The following is a 19202-nucleotide window of genomic DNA, read 5'->3' on the forward strand; positions in this document are numbered from 1 at the left end:
GTGAGAGTGTGGGTGTAAGAGTGTGTGTGTGAGTGTGTGTGTGGGTGTGAGTGAAAGAGAGAGAGTGTGAGTGAGAGAGAGAGTGTGTGTGTGTGTAAGAGAGTGTGTATGTAAGAGAGAGAGAGTGAGTGAGAGTGTGTTACAGTGAGTGTTTGTGGGTGAGTGAGTGTGAGAGAGAGAGTGTGTGACAGTGAGTGTTTGTGGGTGAGAGACTGAGAGTGTGTGTGGGTGGGTGAGAGTGAGAGTGAGAGTGTGGGTGTAAGAGTGTGTGTGTGTAAGAGTGTGGGTGAGAGAGAGTGTGTAAGAGTGTGGGTGAGAGAGAGTGTGTGGGTGGGTGAGAGTGAGAGTGTGTGACTGAGTGTTTGTGGGTGAGTGAGTGTGAGAGAGAGAGTGTGTGTGTGGGTGGGTGAGAGAGAGAGTGTGTGTGTAAGAGTGTGTTTGAGAGAGAGAGTGTGTGTGTAAGAGTGTGGGTGAGAGAGAGAGTGTGTGTGTGTAAGAGAGTGTGTATGTAAGAGAGAGAGTGAGTGAGAGTGTGTTACAGTGAGTGTTTGTGGGTGAGTGTGAGAGAGAGAGTGTGGGTGGGTGAGTGAGTGTGAGAGAGAGAGTGTGGGTGTAAGAGTGTGTGTGTCAAAATCTACATGACTAACAATAATCAGACTCTCTCACAAACACACACTCTCTCTCACACTCTCTCTCATACACACACGCGCTCCCTCACACACACTCTCTCTCTCTCACACACACTCTCTCTCTCACACGCTCTCTCTCACACACACACACACTGAGGAACAGAGACTGCAGTTCACCAGCAGCAAAACTCATCAGTTTCTGCCACAAGAGGAAGAGTCGACCTGACAGTGATGCGTCCATTTACACACACACACACACACACACACACACACGTTCAGTTATTCTGCTTTGTTCGTTGTTGTGTATATCTTCATGCTCATGAATGCTTTGACCATACAATGTACAATCCGTCATGCCAATAAACCTCTTTTGAATTTGTGTGTGTGCGTGTGTGTGACAGACTTTAATATTGTGTGTGTGTGTGTGTGTGTGTGTGTTCTTTATGAGTTTCCACACCAGTCCCCTCCGCTCAGATTAACGTCAGTAATCATCCGCAGCGTATTCTGTGTGATGATCCGAAGGCACGAGATGAGGGAAGAGTTTACAGTGCACAGCATTACCTGAACACAGCGCGGGGGGCATTATGGGATGGAATGAGTGGCCTCAGAGTCTGACCCATAATGCAGTGCGAGAATCATCCATTTATTCTCCAAACCGCCGATCCAGTGCGGGTAAACAGGATTACTGAGCTGTTCAGGATGAGGCATTGTGTCCCTGACAGAGCTCAAGATAACTCTGCTCATTATTCCAGAGTCTGAGCAGCGCATGAACTACCACTCAAGTCACATTTATTTACTGGGAAACTCAGAGATACATTTTGATATCCGAGTTTCCGAGTTGGACTGAACTCTAAACATGGCGGAGGAGAGCGATTGCTGCCGTCTTGTCGTTAAAGTACAGCACATTTACATGTCAGAATAATCATTTGAAGCATATTGTATTTTTGATGAATGCTGGGCGTGTAAGAAGAGCAGTACATTAGCGACAGCACAGTCTTCCTCGAACAGAGCTGGACCCGATCACGTGCTGTAGCGCTGTTCGTCCTGCAGGAGGCGCTGAAGTCAAACATCCCGAGATGAAGCGGCTCAATCACTGACGAGCTCCAGTCTGGGAGAAATGAAGCCATCAGAAGACAAAGAAGCGACTGTTTCTCTGCCGATGAGAACAGGGCTGAGTCTGCAGGTCATTGACTGAGGGTCAGTTAACTCAAGCTCTTGTGTCTGAGTGAGAAGAACAGATCCTGTCTCGTGTCTTTACATCTCTCTCACTACACAAACTGTTCTGCACGGGTTGGTTCTTTAAAAAGAAACAATGGTATTTAAAGTGAACTTTAAACATGGCGGAGGAGAGCGATTGCTGCCGTCTTGTCGTTAAAGTACAGCACATTTACATGTCAGAATAATCATTTGAAGCATATTGTATGTTTCATACACAGTGATGCTGCCTTCACACACTATCAGAATTATCATAAATACAAGTTTCCTACTCTGAATTTTCCTGGTCAGTTTCCAAGTTGAACATTTCCTAGTCTGAGTTTCCAATTTGGAAATTTCCTAATCGGAAATTCCTATTGGAAAATTCCTAGTTGGACATTTCCTAGTTGGAAATTCCTAGTGGGAAATTCCTAGTTGGAAATTCCCTAGTGGAAAATTCCCTAGTGGAAAATTCCAAGTTGGAAATTCCTAGTTGGAAATTTCCTAGTTGGAAATTTCCTAGTTGGAAATTTCCTAGTTGGAAATGTCCTAATCAGAGTTGGAAATTGGCCATGAACTACCACTCAAGTTACATTTATTTACTGGGAAACTCAGAAATAAATTTTGATACTCGAGTTTCCGAGTTGGGCTGAACTTTAAACATGGCGGAGGAGAGCGATTGCTGCCGTCTTGTCGTTAAAGTACAGCACATTTACATGTCAGAATAATCATTTGAAGCATATTGTATGTTTCATACACAGTGATGCTGCCTTCACACACTATCAGAATTATCATAAATACGAGTTTCCTACTCTGAATTTTCCTGGTCAGTTTCCAAGTTGAACATTTCCTAGTCTGAGTTTCCAAGTTGGAAATTTCCTAGTGGGAAATTCCTAGTTGGACATTTCCTAGTTGGAAATTCCTAGTTGGAAATTTCCTAGTTGGAAAAGTCCTAGTCAGACTTTAGAATTGGCCATGAACTGCCACTCAAGTCACATTTATTACTGGGAAACTCTTAGATCATTTTGATATCCGAGTTTCCGAGTTGAGCTGAACTTTAAACATGGCGGAGGAGAGCGATTGCTGCCGTCTTGTCGTTAAAGTACAGCACATTTACATGTCAGAATAATCATTTGAAGCATATTGTATGTTTCATACACAGTGATGCAGCCTTCACACACTATCAGAATTATCATAAATACGAGTTTCCTACTCTGAATTTTCCTGGTCAGTTTCCAAAATAAAAATTTTCTAGTCTGAATTTCCAAGTTGGAAATTTCCTAATCGGAAATTCCTAGTTGGAAATGTCCTAGTTGGAAATTTCCTAGTTGGAAATTTCCTAGTTGGAAATGTCCTAATCAGAGTTGGAAATTGGCCATGAACTACCATTCAAGTCACATTTATTTACTGGGAAACTCAGAGATAAATTTTGATACTCGAGTTTCCGAGTTGGGCTGAACTTTAAACATGGCGGAGGAGAGCGATTGCTGCCGTCTTGTCGTTAAAGTACAGCACATTTACATGTCAGAATAATCATTTGAAGCATATTGTATGTTTCATACACAGTGATGCTGCCTTCACACACTATCAGAATTATCATAAATACAAGTTTCCTACTCTGAATTTTCCTGGTCAGTTTCCAAGTTAAACATTTTCTAGTCTGAATTTCCAAGTTGGAAATTTCCTAATCGGAAATTCCTAGTGGGAAATTCCTAGTTGGAAATTTCCTAGAGGGAAATTCCTAGTTGGAAATTAGTTCGAAATTCCTAGTTCGAAATTTCCTAGTGGGAAATTCCTAGTTGGAAATTAGTTCGAAATTCCTAGTTCGAAATTTCCTAGTGGGAAATTCCTAGTTGGAAATTTCCTAGTTGGAAATTCCCTAGTGGAAAATTCATAGTTAGAAATGTCCTAGTTGGAATTTCCTAGTTGGAAATTTCCTAATCAGAGTTGGAAATTGGCCATGAACTACCACTCAAGTTACATTTATTTACTGGGAAACTCAGAAATAAATTTTGATACTCGAGTTTTCGAGTTGGGCTGAACTTTAAACATGGCGGAGGAGAGCGATTGCTGCCGTCTTGTCGTTTAAGTACAGCACATTTACATGTCAGAATAATCATTTGAAGCATATTGTATGTTTCATACACAGTGATGCTGCCTTCACACACTATCAGAATTATCATAAATACAAGTTTCCTACTCTGAATTTTCCTGGTCAGTTTCCAAGTTGAACATTTCCTAGTCTGAGTTTCCAAGTTGGAAATTTCCTAATCGGAAATTCCTAGTGGGAAATTCCTAGTTGGAAATTCCCTAGTGGAAAATTCCTAGTTAGAAATGTCCTAGTTGGAAATTTCCTAGTTGAAAATTCCTAGCTGGAAATATCCTAATCAGAATTGGAAATTGGCCATGAACTACCATTCAAGTCACATTTATTACTGGGAAACTCTTAGATCATTTTGATATCCGAGTTTCTGAGTTGAGCTGAACTTTAAACATGGCGGAGGAGAGCGATTGCTGCCGTCTTGTCGTTAAAGTACAGCACATTTACATGTCAGAATAATCATTTGAAGCATATTGTATGTTTCATACACAGTGATGCTGCCTTCACACACTATCAGAATTATCATAAATACGAGTTTCCTACTCTGAATTTTCCTGGTCAGTTTCCAAGTTAATCATTTTCTAGTCTGAATTTCCAAGTTGGAAATTTCCTAATCGGAAATTCCTAGTTGGAAATTTCCTAGTGGGAAATTCCTAGTTGGAAATTTCCTAGTGGGAAATTCCTAGTTGAAAATTCCTAGTTGGAAATTTCCTAATCAGAATTGGAAATTGGCCATGAACTACCACTCAAGTCACATTTATTTACTGGGAAACTCAGAGATACATTTTGATATCCGAGTTTCCGAGTTGGGCTGAACTTTAAACATGGCGGAGGAGAGCGATTGCTGCCGTCTTGTCGTTAATGTACAGCACATTTACATGTCAGAATAATCATTTGAAGCATATTGCATGTTTCATACACAGTGATGCTGCCTTTACACACTATCAGAATTATCATAAATACAAGTTTCCTACTCTGAATCTGTCAGAATTATCATAAATACGAGTTTCCTACTCTGAATTTTTTCTGGTCAGTTTCCAAGTTAAACATTTTCTAGTCTGAATTTCCTAGTTGGAAATTTCCTAGTGGGAAATTCCTAGTTGGAAATTCCTAGTTGGAAATTTCCTAGTGGGAAATTCCTAGTTGGAAATTCCCTAGTGGAAAATTCCTAGTTAGAAATGTCCTAGTTGGAAATTTCCTAGTTGAAAATTCCTAGTTGGAAATATCCTAATCAGAATTGGAAATTGGCCATGAACTACCACTCAAGTCACATTTATTACTGGGAAACTCTTAGATCATTTTGATACTCGAGTTCCCGAGTTGGGCTGAACTTTAAACATGGCGGAGGAGAGCGATTGCTGCCGTCTTGTCGTTTAAGTACAGCACATTTACATGTCAGAATAATCATTTGAAGCATATTGTATGTTTCATTCACAGTGATGCTGCCTTCACACACTATCAGAATTATCATAAATACGAGTTTCCTACTCTGAATTTTCCTGGTCAGCTTCCAAGTTGAACATTTCCTAGTCTGAGTTTCCAAGTTGTGAAATTCCTAGTTCATAACTTCACACGCTATCAGAATTATTGAGAGGCCATTCATGTCTAATTTCCGACTAGGAACTTTTGACTGGGAAACTTGAAATGTCCAACCAGGAAATTTGATTTTATGCTACTTCATAATGACATGAAATCATAACTTTCAGAGAGTCTCATGCAAGTGTCAGTTCTGTCTCGAGCCTGAAAGCAAAAAACATCAACAGTTATTGTAGGAAGAGTTAAAGGGTCATTCAGCCAAAATATGAAGAAATTCACGTGAGATGTTCACAGCGCAGCCATGTAAAGAATTTAGATGTTTTGTTTTCAAAACTGAAGCATCAGTATCACACCACCAGATCAAGCAATCCCAAACCAATCACTGCCTTCAGGCGTCTGCGTGGCCAATCAAACGGCTCCGATTCATAATGAGAAGAGAATCTCTAGAAGAAGGTTCAAATGAAATATATAACAGCAATGACATCTCATAAACAAAAACAATAAATCCGGCTGTTTTTATTGGGTTCCAGCGGCGATGGGATGCATTTACTGACACTACAGAACAAAAACACTTCATTATGAGTCCAAGATTATCCAGTGTAGAGTTTAAACATCCGCAGTGTGTGTGTGAAGACGACCGTGTGCATATTCAACAGTGTTTTTTGCTAAAGAATTATATTATGGGCTGTCGCAGGTAATGAGTCCGGAGAATATTCCAGCAGTTTGTGGTTTCTGGCATCTCCTTCCTCAGAATGTTAGGAAATACACAACATGTCCATTAAAAAACAGCAGAAACTTGTTCCCATTATAAAATTTAACAAAATACGCCATAAAAAACTACAGATATGCAGCGAAAGTACGTTTACAAGAACCTTTTTTAAAAGTACAGATACTCCATCCAAAACATACACACAACACTCACACAGCGTTCCCACAACACTCACACAGCGTTCCCACAACACTCACACAGCCTTCCCACAACACATCATCTCCTCCGGTCGGTGACATCATCTCCTCCGGCCGGTGACATCATCTCCTCCGGCCGGTGACATCATCTCCTCCGGCCAGTGACATCATCTCCTCCGGCCGGTGACATCATCTCCTCCGGCCGGTGACATCATCTCCTCCGGTCGGTGACATGTTTCTCACCTGTGGAGGGAAAATGAGAATTAAACCGGTCAGGCTCACTCATCTCACCGGATAATCTGTGCCATTTGCTTAACAAACTGAAATACACTCACCTAAAGGATTATTAGGAACACCTGTTCAATTTCTCATTAATGCAGTTATCTAATCAGCCAATCACATGGCAGTTCTTCAGTGCATTTAGGGGTGTGGTCCTGGTCAAGACAATCTCCTGAACTCCAAACTGAATGTCAGAATGGGAAAGAAAGGTGATTTAAGCCGTTTTGAGCGTGGCATGGTTGTTGGTGCCAGACGGGCCGGTCTGAGTATTTCACAATCTGCTCAGTTACTGGGATTTTCACACACAACCATTTCTAGGGTTTACAAAGAATGGTGTGAAAAGGGAAGAGCATCCAGTCTGCAGCAGTCCTGTGGGAGAAAATGCCTTGTTGATGCTCGAGGTCAGAGGAGAATGGGCCGACTGATTCAAGCTGATAGAAGAGCAACTTTGACTGAAATAACCACTCGTTACAACCGAGGTATGCAGCAAAGCATTTGTGAAGCCACAACACACACAACCTTGAGGCGGATGGGCTACAACAGCAGAAGACCCCACCGGGGACCACTCATCTCCACTACACATAGGAAAAAGAGGCGACAATCTGCACAAGCTCTCCAAAATTGGACAGTTGAAGACTGGAGAAATGTTGCCTGGTCTGATGAGTCTCGATTTCTGTTGAGACATTCAGATGGTAGAGTCAGAATTTGGCGTAAACAGAATGAGAACATGGATCCATCATGCCTTGTTCCCACTGTGCAGGCTGGTGGTGGTGGTGTAATGGTGTGGGGGATGTTTTCTTGGCACACTTTAGGCCTCTTAGTGCCAATTGGGCATCGTTTAAATGCCACGGCCGACCTGAGCATTGTTTCTGACCATGTCCATCCCTTTATGACCACCATGTGCCCATCCTCTGATGGCTACTTCCAGCAGGATAATGCACCATGTCACAAAGCTCGAGTCATTTCAAATTGATTCAAATACACAGTATTAGTATGGGGTTCCTAATAATCCTTTAGGGGAGTGTACAGTATATGTGCATTCACACACATTTCATCATGTCTTTACAGACACACAAGGGAATGCTTAAAAATTAATTTAAATTATAAATTATATTCAAATATTATAATGAAACCTCTCACTAAAGATTGACCTCCGGTCATTGCTTTCCATTATTGTCTTTCCAGAAAAAAATGTTTTGGCAAAAATTCTTTATTTTGCGGCACGTTTTCTTAAATAATGCGATGGAATATGCGGGATATTTATGCAATTTATATGCAATGAAATCGTGGGAACTTGGAAAAACTGAGGTTTGATAAAACATAGAAGAAAAGTTATTCCCCAGCACCCTGTTTTCACTAGGGTCCTATACCTTAATGTAGAGTTGTTTCTTATTACTCCCAATGATAAGCAAGCACTACATCACAGAAAGGGCTGGGAATATTTAAGACCTTAATAAACACACATGGCTCAAACTTACAAAACACAGACTTTGGCTCATTATGTATTAAGTCTGGCGATCACATAATCACGTTTTTCTGGAGGGACTGATTTATTCTACAGAACGTTACAGTGGGTGCAAGCTAAGTCATTTGACCACCAAATAATTCAAACATTTAAAAAAATCTAAAATAGAGCCTAATAAGACATCTTATTAAAATCGCTTACTCAACCGGCGTGTGTAAAGTTGACTTCGTCTGTGTAACACAAAAGAAGATATTTTGAATAGAGCCTATTGACATCCATTATAAGTTTATTACATTATTTTCTGTGGTAATCTACATTATGCTGCCAACCTGTCAATAAAGCTTGACCTGCATTTATTAAACATTTAAAGGGATCCCCTGGTGTTGAGACTTGTATGGCTTAATATGACATAAATGACGTCTCTTACTGAATTATGCAGTAGTAAACCCATGAAAGATCTACGTTATTTAAAAAATCGATTTTATATTTGGACCATGGGCGGCGCCATTTTGTTTGCGTTCTAGGTTGATGACGTAGAATGGTTGAACTCCTCAATCAGCTGGCGTTACCCGTAGATATTTTTACCACAACGCAACTCGAAAATTGTTTCAGAGTTAAACAAAACCAATGAATTGCTTTGTAATTGTACTTAAAACACACTCAAACATACATGTGCACACAAACTCACCTACACAAGTCACAAACAGATCGGCGGGCGCGCACACACCTGACAGACTGCTCTGTCTCAATCGCATGCATCATCACCAAAACATCCTGCCTCTCTTCCTCACGTTACTTTATCCCATCGTCCTACCTAGATATTTCCCTCTGCTGGTCACATTAGGCATTACAGTTAATCTACTATCAACAGTCTATCTAGGATATCAACACAGGGAATAGATTGAGGGTTATGTATGCGCGCACGCAGTGCGTGCGTGTGTGTGTGTGTGTGTTCGCGCCGATCTGTTGGGGTGTGTGTGTGTTCGCGCCGATCTGTTGGGGTGTGTGTGTGTGTGTGTGTGTTCGCGCCGATCTGTTGGGGTGTGTGTGAGTCTGTGTGAGAGAGAGAGTTTGTGTGCACATGTATGTTTGAGTCCGTGAAGTCGGACAGCTGTTTGTAAATCGGCTGTACACTCGTTATTGCGGTGAACGTGAGACTGAATGACTGCACTCGAACATGTCCACTATGGTGTCGGACAACACTACAAATGTCCGTCCCTTCAAATAATGCCCTATTTAAGGGTATAGGGTCGATTTCAGATTCAGCCCCTGTCGTGGAGACTGAGCAGCCCAACATCTCGATTGAGACAGAGCCTGTCGTGTGCGCGCCCGCCGATCTGTGTGTGACTTGTGTAGGTGAGTTTGTGTGCACATGTATGTTTGAGTGTGTTTTAAGTATAATTACAAAGGAATTCATTGGTTTTGTTTAACTCTGAAACAATTTTCGAGTTGCGTTGTGGTAAAAATAGCTACGGGTAACGCCAGCTGATTGAGGAGTTCAACCAATCTACGTCATCAACCTAGAACACAAACAAAATGGCGCCGCCCATGGTCCAAATATAAAATCGATTTTTTAAATAATGTAGATCTTTCATGGGTTTTCTACTACATAATTCAGTAAGAGACATCATTTATGTTACATTAAGCCATACAAGTCTCAACACCAGGGGATCCCTTTAAGATTCCTCACCAAAGCACAAGTTTCCGCTCATCCACAAACATACCTTCCATCTTCTAACTGGAGTGTGAGAGCGGCTGGCATGCGTTCCCACAGTCCTCTCGGCTGTCACCAGTTGCTCCCTCGACGAGTGTGTTGTCCAACCAGTTCTCCATCTCTGGACTTCTGGGATTGGTGTTCTCTTCTCTAATTGGTCGTTCCTGGCAACCATTCCTCTCTAGGCTCTGCGGAGTGAGCCGACTGTCTCTGAACCTATTGAAAAAACAAGATTCTTGCTCTATTTATCATTCTGAGATTAATTATTTTGTTGACTGGTGTGATGCACATTTTAAAAAAATTAACACTAAGAAAACAGAAGAAATTATTTTTGATCCTAAGGGAATTGGGGATCATATGCCTGTATCTGTTCATAATAATGAAATTAATCAAGTGCGATCTTACAGATACTTCGGCGTGTACATAGGCAGATCTCTTATATGGGACGCATGTTGACTGGGTGTGTAAAAGACTTCACCAAAGGTTGTATTTTCTATGAAGACTACGGTTTTATGGTGTCGATAAGAAAATGATGTTCCTCTTTTACCAGTCTGTACTAGAAACTGTCATCTGATATGGCTTGTCTTCTTGGCTTGATAATCTCTCTGTTAAAGCGAAATCAAACATAATGAATATAATTCGAACAGCGATGAAAATTATTGGACTGAAAGACTATCCCAGTATTCAGTCCCTGTACCAGCAATGCACTCTGAATGAGGCAAAAGGGATTTTAAGTGACCCATCACATGTACTTTTCCCCTGTTACGATCTCTTAACCTGATGAACCAGCAATGTTGCTGGAAGATGTTGCTTGGGCACTTTCCCATTGAGAATGGGCAACACAGTTCTATCTGGATATCGAAAGAGAAAATTGTTGCCCATTCCCATTGGGAAAAAGACTTTGGAAAAGTGACAACTTTCAGCAACATTGCTCAAAAAGTTGCCCTGTGTATCATCAGCGTTACCCTCTGGAAGAAGGGATAGAGTTCTCCGCTATAAACAGAACAGGTTTTAAAATTATTTCGGTATCAATTAGATTGTTGAATATGGATCACACTGCAAAAAATGCATTTCTTACTTAGTATTTTGTCTTGTTTCTAGTCTAAATATCTTACATTAAGAAACATTTACTAGACAAGTAACAAGTAAAACAAAACAGGTAAAAAAAACCTAAAAATTAAGAGAATAAGCTAAAAAATCTGCCAATGGGGTAAGTAAAATAATGTTGTTTTAAGATTATTTTGCTTACCCCACTGGCAGATTATTTATCTAAAATACTAAACTAAAACTATCACTAAACAAGAAAATAACTTTTGCTTGTCTAGTAAATACTTCTTGTTTTAAGAATTTTTAGATGTTTGGACTAGAAACAAGACAAAAATACTGAGTGAGAAGAGCATTATTTGCAGTGCAGTGACGCTCTAACTATTTTTATGTGTTTGATATGTATTGTGTGAATGATTATGGGATGTATAATTGTATAATGTATCAGGTCTGTTCAAATGCTGGCTATTTGAAGTCACTTGAAATTTCCCTTTAAGGGACAATAAAGTATATTTCATTTCGAACCAGTGGATGAGTTCTCTGTGAGCCATCTGCGTCTCCAGATGCCGGAACTCCACAGGTGAAGGCCATTGGCTTTGGACTAAGAGATTTTTGGCAAGGTTTGTGGTCTTGCTTTTCGGAGGCACGGGGCTGAAGGTATGGGTTCGTCTCTGAGCTCCATTGAGGACCAGCTGCTGGGACTCCTGTTTCGAACCCATGGAGTTCAACAGGACTTGCTCCAGATAATCTCGAAGTGCTCTACGCTCCAAGAACCAGCTTTCGAGTTCCTCTCTGGACAGTCTAGTGGTGATCATGAGGTGTTCGACCTCATTATGGGATGGGAAACTGTTCCTCTGAAAACTCTCCTCTAGAAGCCTGATTTGTCCAGGACTCTTGTCCTTCGCTCTCTCCAGTAGAGGAAACTGAGTAGGAAGCGAATGCTCACATGAATTCTGGGAATCTGTAGTTTGGTCAAAAGACCAATGCTTAACATCCCCATTGGGGATTTCTTTGGGAACATATGGGAAGATTGGCGGCTCTGTAGACGGAAGGACCGATGTTGGAGACGGGGACAAAGGCGGAGAGGCCAGAGTCTGAAGGATTGTTGAGGGCACGGTTACGCCATTACCAAAGCATGATGACTTGTTTTTAGGAACGAAGATGGAGGCAGAAGTTTGATTGTTTATTTGCTGATGAATAAGAGATCTTTTGAGATTGATGGGTGACAAAGGGAGTCTTTCTTTGGACAACCCTAAAGGAAGTGCAACAGGTTTCCTCTCGTTGGACTGAACCATTGGGAGACTCCCTTTAGATGGGACAAAATATGCAGGAATATTCATGTCTGAGGCCAGCAAGGAAGAAGGGCTAGATGTTTTAGTCTCAGAAAACCCAGGAGAAGAGCCGATAGCCAGTTTTTTTGGCGGTGGAGCCGGTGGAGGCGGCATACGCAGACTCTCTCTGAGATCTCCAGTCGTTTTGACCTCTGAAGCCAAGAGAGGAGTCCCTAAAGAGCGCTTAAGCGTCTGACGGAGAGCTGTAGAAGAGCCAGGTGTACAAGTAGCAGGCAATATATTTGCCTGCCTGGGATTAGGAGTTTCTCCAGCAGGTGGAACCACACAGGGATGGTTTAGGGCTGGTATACTGCCATTGAACATCTTCTTACGAGCTTCTTCCACCTCTTCAGGCGACCAGGTGATGCCCTGCTTCAGACGCTGGGTGGTGAACCACACCTTGATCTGGTCCTCAGGGTGCCTGGAGGCCGCAGTGAGCCAGGACAGCTCTGCCACAGTCGGGTATGGGAATCTGCTGAAAGACCGGATCAGGATGGTATTGTGGTCCAGTACGGGGTTGTACTTTCTGGTGTGAAGAGGAACTGCGACCGCTGGACAGGTGCTCAGATTGGGAGGTCGCTGTAGCAGAGGAGTGACGTGACATATGGGCTCCGGGATAAAGATCCTACCATTTACAATCTTGTCCTTCTCCATCTCTAGTCCTTTCTCCAAAACGCTTCTTTTTAACATTGGTGCATTTCTAGTGTCTTCCCCTGCTGAACTGGAGCGTGCAAACAGTCCCAATTCATTCACAGCATCCATGCGGGAACCATCATTCCCATTTGTAACGGTTCGCCCGAGCTTCAAACAGCTTGCATGTTGAACTTTATCACGACATGAAAGGGAGTCAAAGTTGTTGGTCCTGAAATTGCATATGGTGCGAACATTGAGCGGTCCTTCCGAGTGAGGGAAGTCCTCATGATCTCTATAGTTGTGGGTGTTGAAGGAACCCTGCTCCGATGCAGAACCTCCTTCACCCTTTTCCTCTTCCTCTTCCTCTTCATTCAGGGACTCAATCCCGCTTCCGTCTGTTGGAGGCGGAGCAGGAGCAGTCTCCGCTGAAACGTCCATAGAGTGTTCTGGAGTAAAGCGGGTCGCTCGGAGCACACAGGGGTTGGACGCCTTCCTCCGGCTTGACATGATAAGTATGGTGACGACAGACAGGTGATGGACTTAAATGAGGAACGAGGAGATCAGAGGGAAAGCCCAGCATTCGGACAGCTGGCATCAGGCGCTCCCACAGGCTGAGAGCTTCATCCGCGAAACTGGGTGTCATGGAGGTCGCACACAGAGCTCACCTGCACAAAGACAACAGATACAGAAGGACTTTATTAAAGGTCAGTGGCACCAATCAGATCCAGAACAGCACAGCATTAGTAAGGGCAGCGCCATGGGTTTAATTAATCCTCTGATCAAATGTTTACCCTGAAGGCACACTGGGTCTCATTTACTAATAATTGCGTGGATTCTTTTGTATATGTATGCAAAGGACTATATGCATTTGTATGCCCATCTCCATATAAGGGCTTTCCGCCCAACCCATCTCCATATAAGGGCTTTCCGCCCAACCCATCTCCATATAAGGGCTTTCCGCCCAACCCATCTCCATATAAGGGCTTTCCGACCAACCCATCTCCATATAAGGGCTTTCCGCCCAACCCATCTACATATAAGGGCTTTCCGCCCAACCCATCTCCATATAAGGGCTTTCCGCCCAACCCATCTACATATAAGGGCTTTCCGCCCAACCCATCTCCATATAAGGGCTTTCCGCCCAACCCATCTCCATATAAGGGCTTTCCGCCCAACCCATCTACATATAAGGGCTTTCCGCCCAACCCATCTCCATATAAGGGCTTTCCGCCCAAACCATCTCCATATAAGGGCTTTCCGCCCAACCCATCTACATATAAGGGCTTTCCGCCCAACCCATCTCCATATAAGGGCTTTCCGCCCAACTCATCTACATATAAGGGCTTTCCGCCCAACCCATCTACATATAAGGGCTTTCCGCCCAACCCATCTCCATATAAGGGCTTTCCGCCCAACCCATCTCCATATAAGGGCTTTCCGCCCAACCCATCTCCATATAAGGGCTTTCCGCCCAACCCATCTCCATATAAGGGCTCAAATGTTTTGAATGATGTAACAGATTAAAACACAGCAGCACATTGTCATGAATTATGCAGTTCTAATGGTACAGGAAGCATCGCCTCTTCCAGATAATCATGCTTCCTATAGTAGCTGAGAATGAGCAGAACTTGGCCATCTGTTTGGCCCCAGTTTTAGAAGTTTATGTTTAGTTTGATAAGATCAACAATTCAAATGATGTGAATATAAAACATATGAAAATGGCTGCATGTGATGAGTAATGACGAACTGTGGCTCTTTGTTTCCATCTGTGTAAATAAACAAGAGTCTGATCAGATTCTGATGAACCCTTTTATAGAAATACACACTACAGAATCACAGTGTGTGTGTGTGTGTGTTCTGCAGAACTAGAGGATGTGTTTGTCTCCAGCTCTTTCGCATCAGGAAACCAATCCATCGGGTGAAGCGTCGACCCGCGTCTGTAATATTAATGAATCACATCGCCGATGCTGAAGGGAAGAAATAAATTGCTTTTCTCTCTCTATCTCCTGATTATAAATGTAAAAACATTAAGCCAAGCTTCATTTGCATGTTGTTGTTATGGCAACAGTGAGAGTGTGACAGCCCAGCGACACTATGTTCATTAATTACAGCCGCCTGACAGCGAGGAGCACAGCAGGAACACACACACACACACACACACTCAACATCATCGCAGCGCTGGACTGTCATTATAAAACTTGCATGAGTTGCAGCCTTAAGGACACACACACACACACACGGATTCACACCCACATTATTAGAATAATTCAGCCCTGTCATTATTTACTCATCCTCACAGCATTTCTTTCTTCTGTGAAACACAAACACAATATTATTCAGGCCACTGCTGAACATTAAACAAACATAAAACAGAAAAACGGCTTTTAAACTCTGTTACCATGGCAATCACAGGTGACATCTGACCCTTAAAGTCACCATAAAATGATAATGGACACTTCTTGTTTTTTATGGAAGTGCAGTGTTTATTCTAAATTATTTATCTTGAGTCAGAATAACTTCATCTCTTCTCTGATGAAGAGCCAGAGGGAGGAGTCAAGGTGGACCCAGAGGGAGGAGTCAAGGTGTAGCCAGAGGGAGGAGTCAAGGTGTAACCAGAGGGAGGAGTCAAGGTGTAGCCAGAGGGAGGAGTCAAGGTGTAACCAGAGGGAGGAGTCAAGGTGTAGCCAGAGGGAGGAGTCAAGGTGGACCCAGAGGGAGGAGTCAAGGTGTAGCCAGAGGGAGGAGTCAAGGTGTAACCAGAGGGAGGAGTCAAGGTGTAGCCAGAGGGAGGAGTCAAGGTGGACCCAGAGGGAGGAGTCAAGGTGTAGCCAGAGGGAGGAGTCAAGGTGGACCCAGAGGGAGGAGTCAAGGTGTAGCCAGAGGGAGGAGTCAAGGTGTAGCCAGAGGGAGGAGTCAAGGTGTAGCCAGAGGGAGGAGTCAAGGTGTAGCCAGAGGGAGGAGTCAAGGTGTAGCCAGAGGGAGGAGTCAAGGTTTAGCCAGAGGGAGGAGTCAAGGTGGACCCAGAGGGAGGAGTCAAGGTGTAGCCAGAGGGAGGAGTCAAGGTGTAGCCAGAGGGAGGAGTCAAGGTGTAGCCAGAGGGAGGAGTCAAGGTGTAGCCAGAGGGAGGAGTCAAGGTGTAGCCAGAGGGAGGAGTCAAGGTGTAGCCAGAGGGAGGAGTCAAGGTGTAGCCAGAGGGAGGAGTCAAGCTATTAATGCTCTAATGAGAGTCAGCTGACACACTTACTTATAGTTAGTAGACTGTAGGCATGTGCCGATATACATTTAAAATCCTGCGATTAATCGCTGAAGCTTTTATCATGGTATGCGATATTATCACGATATTGAAATAAGTTGCAAAAAAAGTGTTGCCATAGCATAACAGTTTTAAAACTATTTTTGCAATAACAAAAATTACTGAATGTTTAAATACAATAATACAATGCACCAAAAATATACACAGCTCTGGAAAAAAAACAAGAGCAATCAACGTTAAGTGGTCTTCATTTTTCCCAGAGCGGTGTATATTTTTGGTGCATTGTATTATTTTGAAGTGGCCTCGATGACAATACCGTGCATATTCATATATCGTGATATATCGCACGACCGACGTCTCATTCCCAGTATAATGTCTAAGAGGACTATTGAAGTGAAGGGTGACCTCGTGTTTGACTTAAAATGATGTTTTATATACATTCATAACCCGTTACACTTTATTTCTGGGAATCGACCATTCAATACTTCCCAAATGTTTTGGAGTCAAAGGCTCAGACTATCAAACATCATCACATCAATCAAACGTTAGTCACATCAATCAAACAACATCACATCAATCAAACATCATCACATCAATCAAACATCATCACATCAATCAAACATCATCACATCTTTCATACATTTACATAAATGCAATCCAAACACGAATGATAATAACAGTCTTTAATCCACACGGGAAAATACTAACACACAGGTGAGCCTAACCAGTAACCAAGGCAACAAACCAGGAGCAATCAGTAACCATGGAGACGGACACTAAACGACAACACATTTATTGAGAGGGACGTTTGAAACTAAATCGCAAACTGTTTTAATTTCTCTAATAAAGCTGAATCTATCAAACCCTGAGCAGAGAAGAGTCTGCGGTTGCTTCAGCAGGTCATGAGAACAGGCAAACCGTCACCAGTGTGTGTGTGTGTGTGTGTGTGTGTGTGTGTGTGTGTGTGTCTAATCTGGGACGAGCGTCTGACAGAAGAACAGAAGCTACCGTGACCAGCTCCAGTCTCACGCCGTATGATGAGTGTTTTAGAAATACATGAAAAATTCACCACGACACACTTTCAGAACTTCTGAAGAAACAACATTCATGAGAGAGATGTCATTAAAATTCCTCGATCAACACAATCTCAGACAGTGCACGCACACACACACACACACACACACACACACACACACACACACACACCCTAAACCTACCCATTTCTCACACACACACACACCCCCTAAACCTAACCATCACAAACACACACACACACACAAACACACACACACACACACACACACACACACACACACACTAAACCTACCCATCTCTCACACACTCACACTCACACACACACACACACACCCTAAACCTACCCATCACACACACACACACCCTAAACCTACCCATCTCTCACACACTCACACTCTCACACACACACACACACCCTAAACCTACCATCACACACACACACACACACACACACACACACACACACACACACACACACACACACACTCTAAACCTACCCATCTCTCACACACTCACACACACTGCCCCTAAACCTACCCATCTCTCTCTCTCTCTCTCTCTCTCTCTCTCTCTCTCTCTCTCTCTCTCACACACACACACACACACACACACACTTGGGATAATGTGAGCATATTGTTTTGAATCCTGAAATGTTACACACTGCACCTTTAAGAACACAAACTAGAGGTCGCGTCAGCTATATCATGGTTCTGTTTGTTATCATTATGAAAAAAAATGTTGATGCTCATAAACAGGCTCAATTTTCCTCGCGTCAGATATTATTCGGTAAATCTTTGCGCGCGTCTGTGCTATAGAGTGCGCATCTGACCCCAGTTCAGTTCTGACGGATCCAATCAGGAGCTGGCACAGCGGTTGCCTTGGAAACCCGTCAGATTCACTCATAAAGTCACTGCAAACTTCATCAGCAGCTTCACGTCAATCAATCAGAATAACGACACCCAACACGACCCGGCAAACACACCGTGACCGGCTCTATAACAGCGCTCAGTTCGGGCTCTCTCCTTCAGGACCCCGTCCGGTGTCGGTCGGTTTCAGGCCCATATAACGGCACGGGGAGCGCGCGCGGCTAACCGGCTAACGGCCCCGTGAAAGCGCGCGCCGGTAACTTCAGCGCTCGCGGTTCATCTGAGCCAGGAACTTTGAGTAGTAACCGTGAACGGAAGCGGGAAACCTCACCTTCAGAACCGCGTCGCGATCCACCGGAGGAAAGTCGCGCTCGGATCCACACCGGAGTAAAAGTCGAGCACGCGAGAACCCTACGGTAACCGACACATGATCCGGTACGTCAGAGACGCGCGAGGATTCTCATTCAGTTTATACGTCAATGAACGCGAACTATAAATACTCTATACACACAGCACAGATCAGTCACGTGATGCTCTCCATCCAAACACAACAGCTGGAATCCTTTAATCCAACACACACTCTTCATATGGCCTCGTTTCACACACACACATTTATGAATATTAACAAAAGATAATCCCAACCAGTGAAACAAACCTGAGTTTGTCATGGCATGTTACAGAAACCGTTCTCATCCCAACCTACAGAAATATTCCAGACGATTTGATATGTGTTTCATTTTGGAGAAGGAAGTGGAGAAATGAAACATGATGAACCTGCGTTTTATGAAGGGAACTGATTGCTAGGCCACGCCCCCAAATTAGTATTTATCAATATACCACGCCCCTCATGCTTATTCATCACCAGGTCACGCCCCCAATGCTTATTTATCACCAGGTCACGCCCCCAATGCTTATTTATCACCAGGTCACGCCCCCAATGCTTACTCATTATTAGGCCACGCCCCAACGCTTATTCAGTATTAGGCTACGCCCCCAACGCTTATTCATTATTAGGCCACACCCCAACGCTTATTCATTATTAGGCCACGCCCCAATGCGTATTCATTATTAGGTTACGCCCCAACGCTTATTCATCATCAGGCCACACCCCCAATGCTTATTTATCACCAGGCCACGTCCCCAACACTTATTCATCACCAGGCCACGCCCCCAACGCTTATTCATCATCAGGTCACGCCCCCAACGCTTATTCATT

General features: G+C 43.3%; 1 protein-coding gene across 2 annotated transcripts; it reads right to left on the bottom strand.

Moving 5' to 3' along the window:
- Positions 1-5956: 5956 nt before the first annotated feature.
- LOC137047531 (zinc fingers and homeoboxes protein 2) lies at positions 5957-18728 on the bottom strand. 2 transcript variants are annotated; one of them, XM_067425285.1, is made up of 4 exons: positions 18642-18728; positions 11394-13497; positions 9835-10040; positions 5957-6609 (listed from the first exon to the last, which is right to left on the bottom strand). In XM_067425285.1, the coding sequence occupies exons 2-3, from the start codon at positions 13337-13339 to the stop codon at positions 9845-9847; spliced, it is 2142 nt and encodes a 713-aa protein (XP_067281386.1). In that variant the 5' UTR covers positions 13340-13497; positions 18642-18728; the 3' UTR covers positions 5957-6609; positions 9835-9844. The 2 variants fall into 2 exon arrangements, with proteins under 2 accessions (XP_067281386.1, XP_067281385.1); XM_067425284.1 differs by lacking the exon at positions 18642-18728 and adding an exon at positions 18313-18502 and having other exon boundaries at positions 11394-13492.
- Positions 18729-19202: the final 474 nt, after the last annotated feature.

This window comes from Pseudorasbora parva, chromosome 19 (genome assembly GCF_024679245.1).
Source record: "Pseudorasbora parva isolate DD20220531a chromosome 19, ASM2467924v1, whole genome shotgun sequence".
Classification (NCBI taxonomy): domain Eukaryota; kingdom Metazoa; phylum Chordata; class Actinopteri; order Cypriniformes; family Gobionidae; genus Pseudorasbora; species Pseudorasbora parva.

Excerpts from the sequence above, each read along its gene's own strand:
- LOC137047531 (XM_067425285.1), bottom strand. The coding sequence starts at position 13,339 with ATGTCAAGCCGGAGGAAGGCGTCCAACCCCTGTGTGCTCCGAGCGACC. Across the intron at positions 10,041-11,393 it reads CACAGAGAACTCATCCACTG|GTTCAGAGACAGTCGGCTCA; the intron begins GTTCGAAATGAA and ends TTTTTTCAATAG.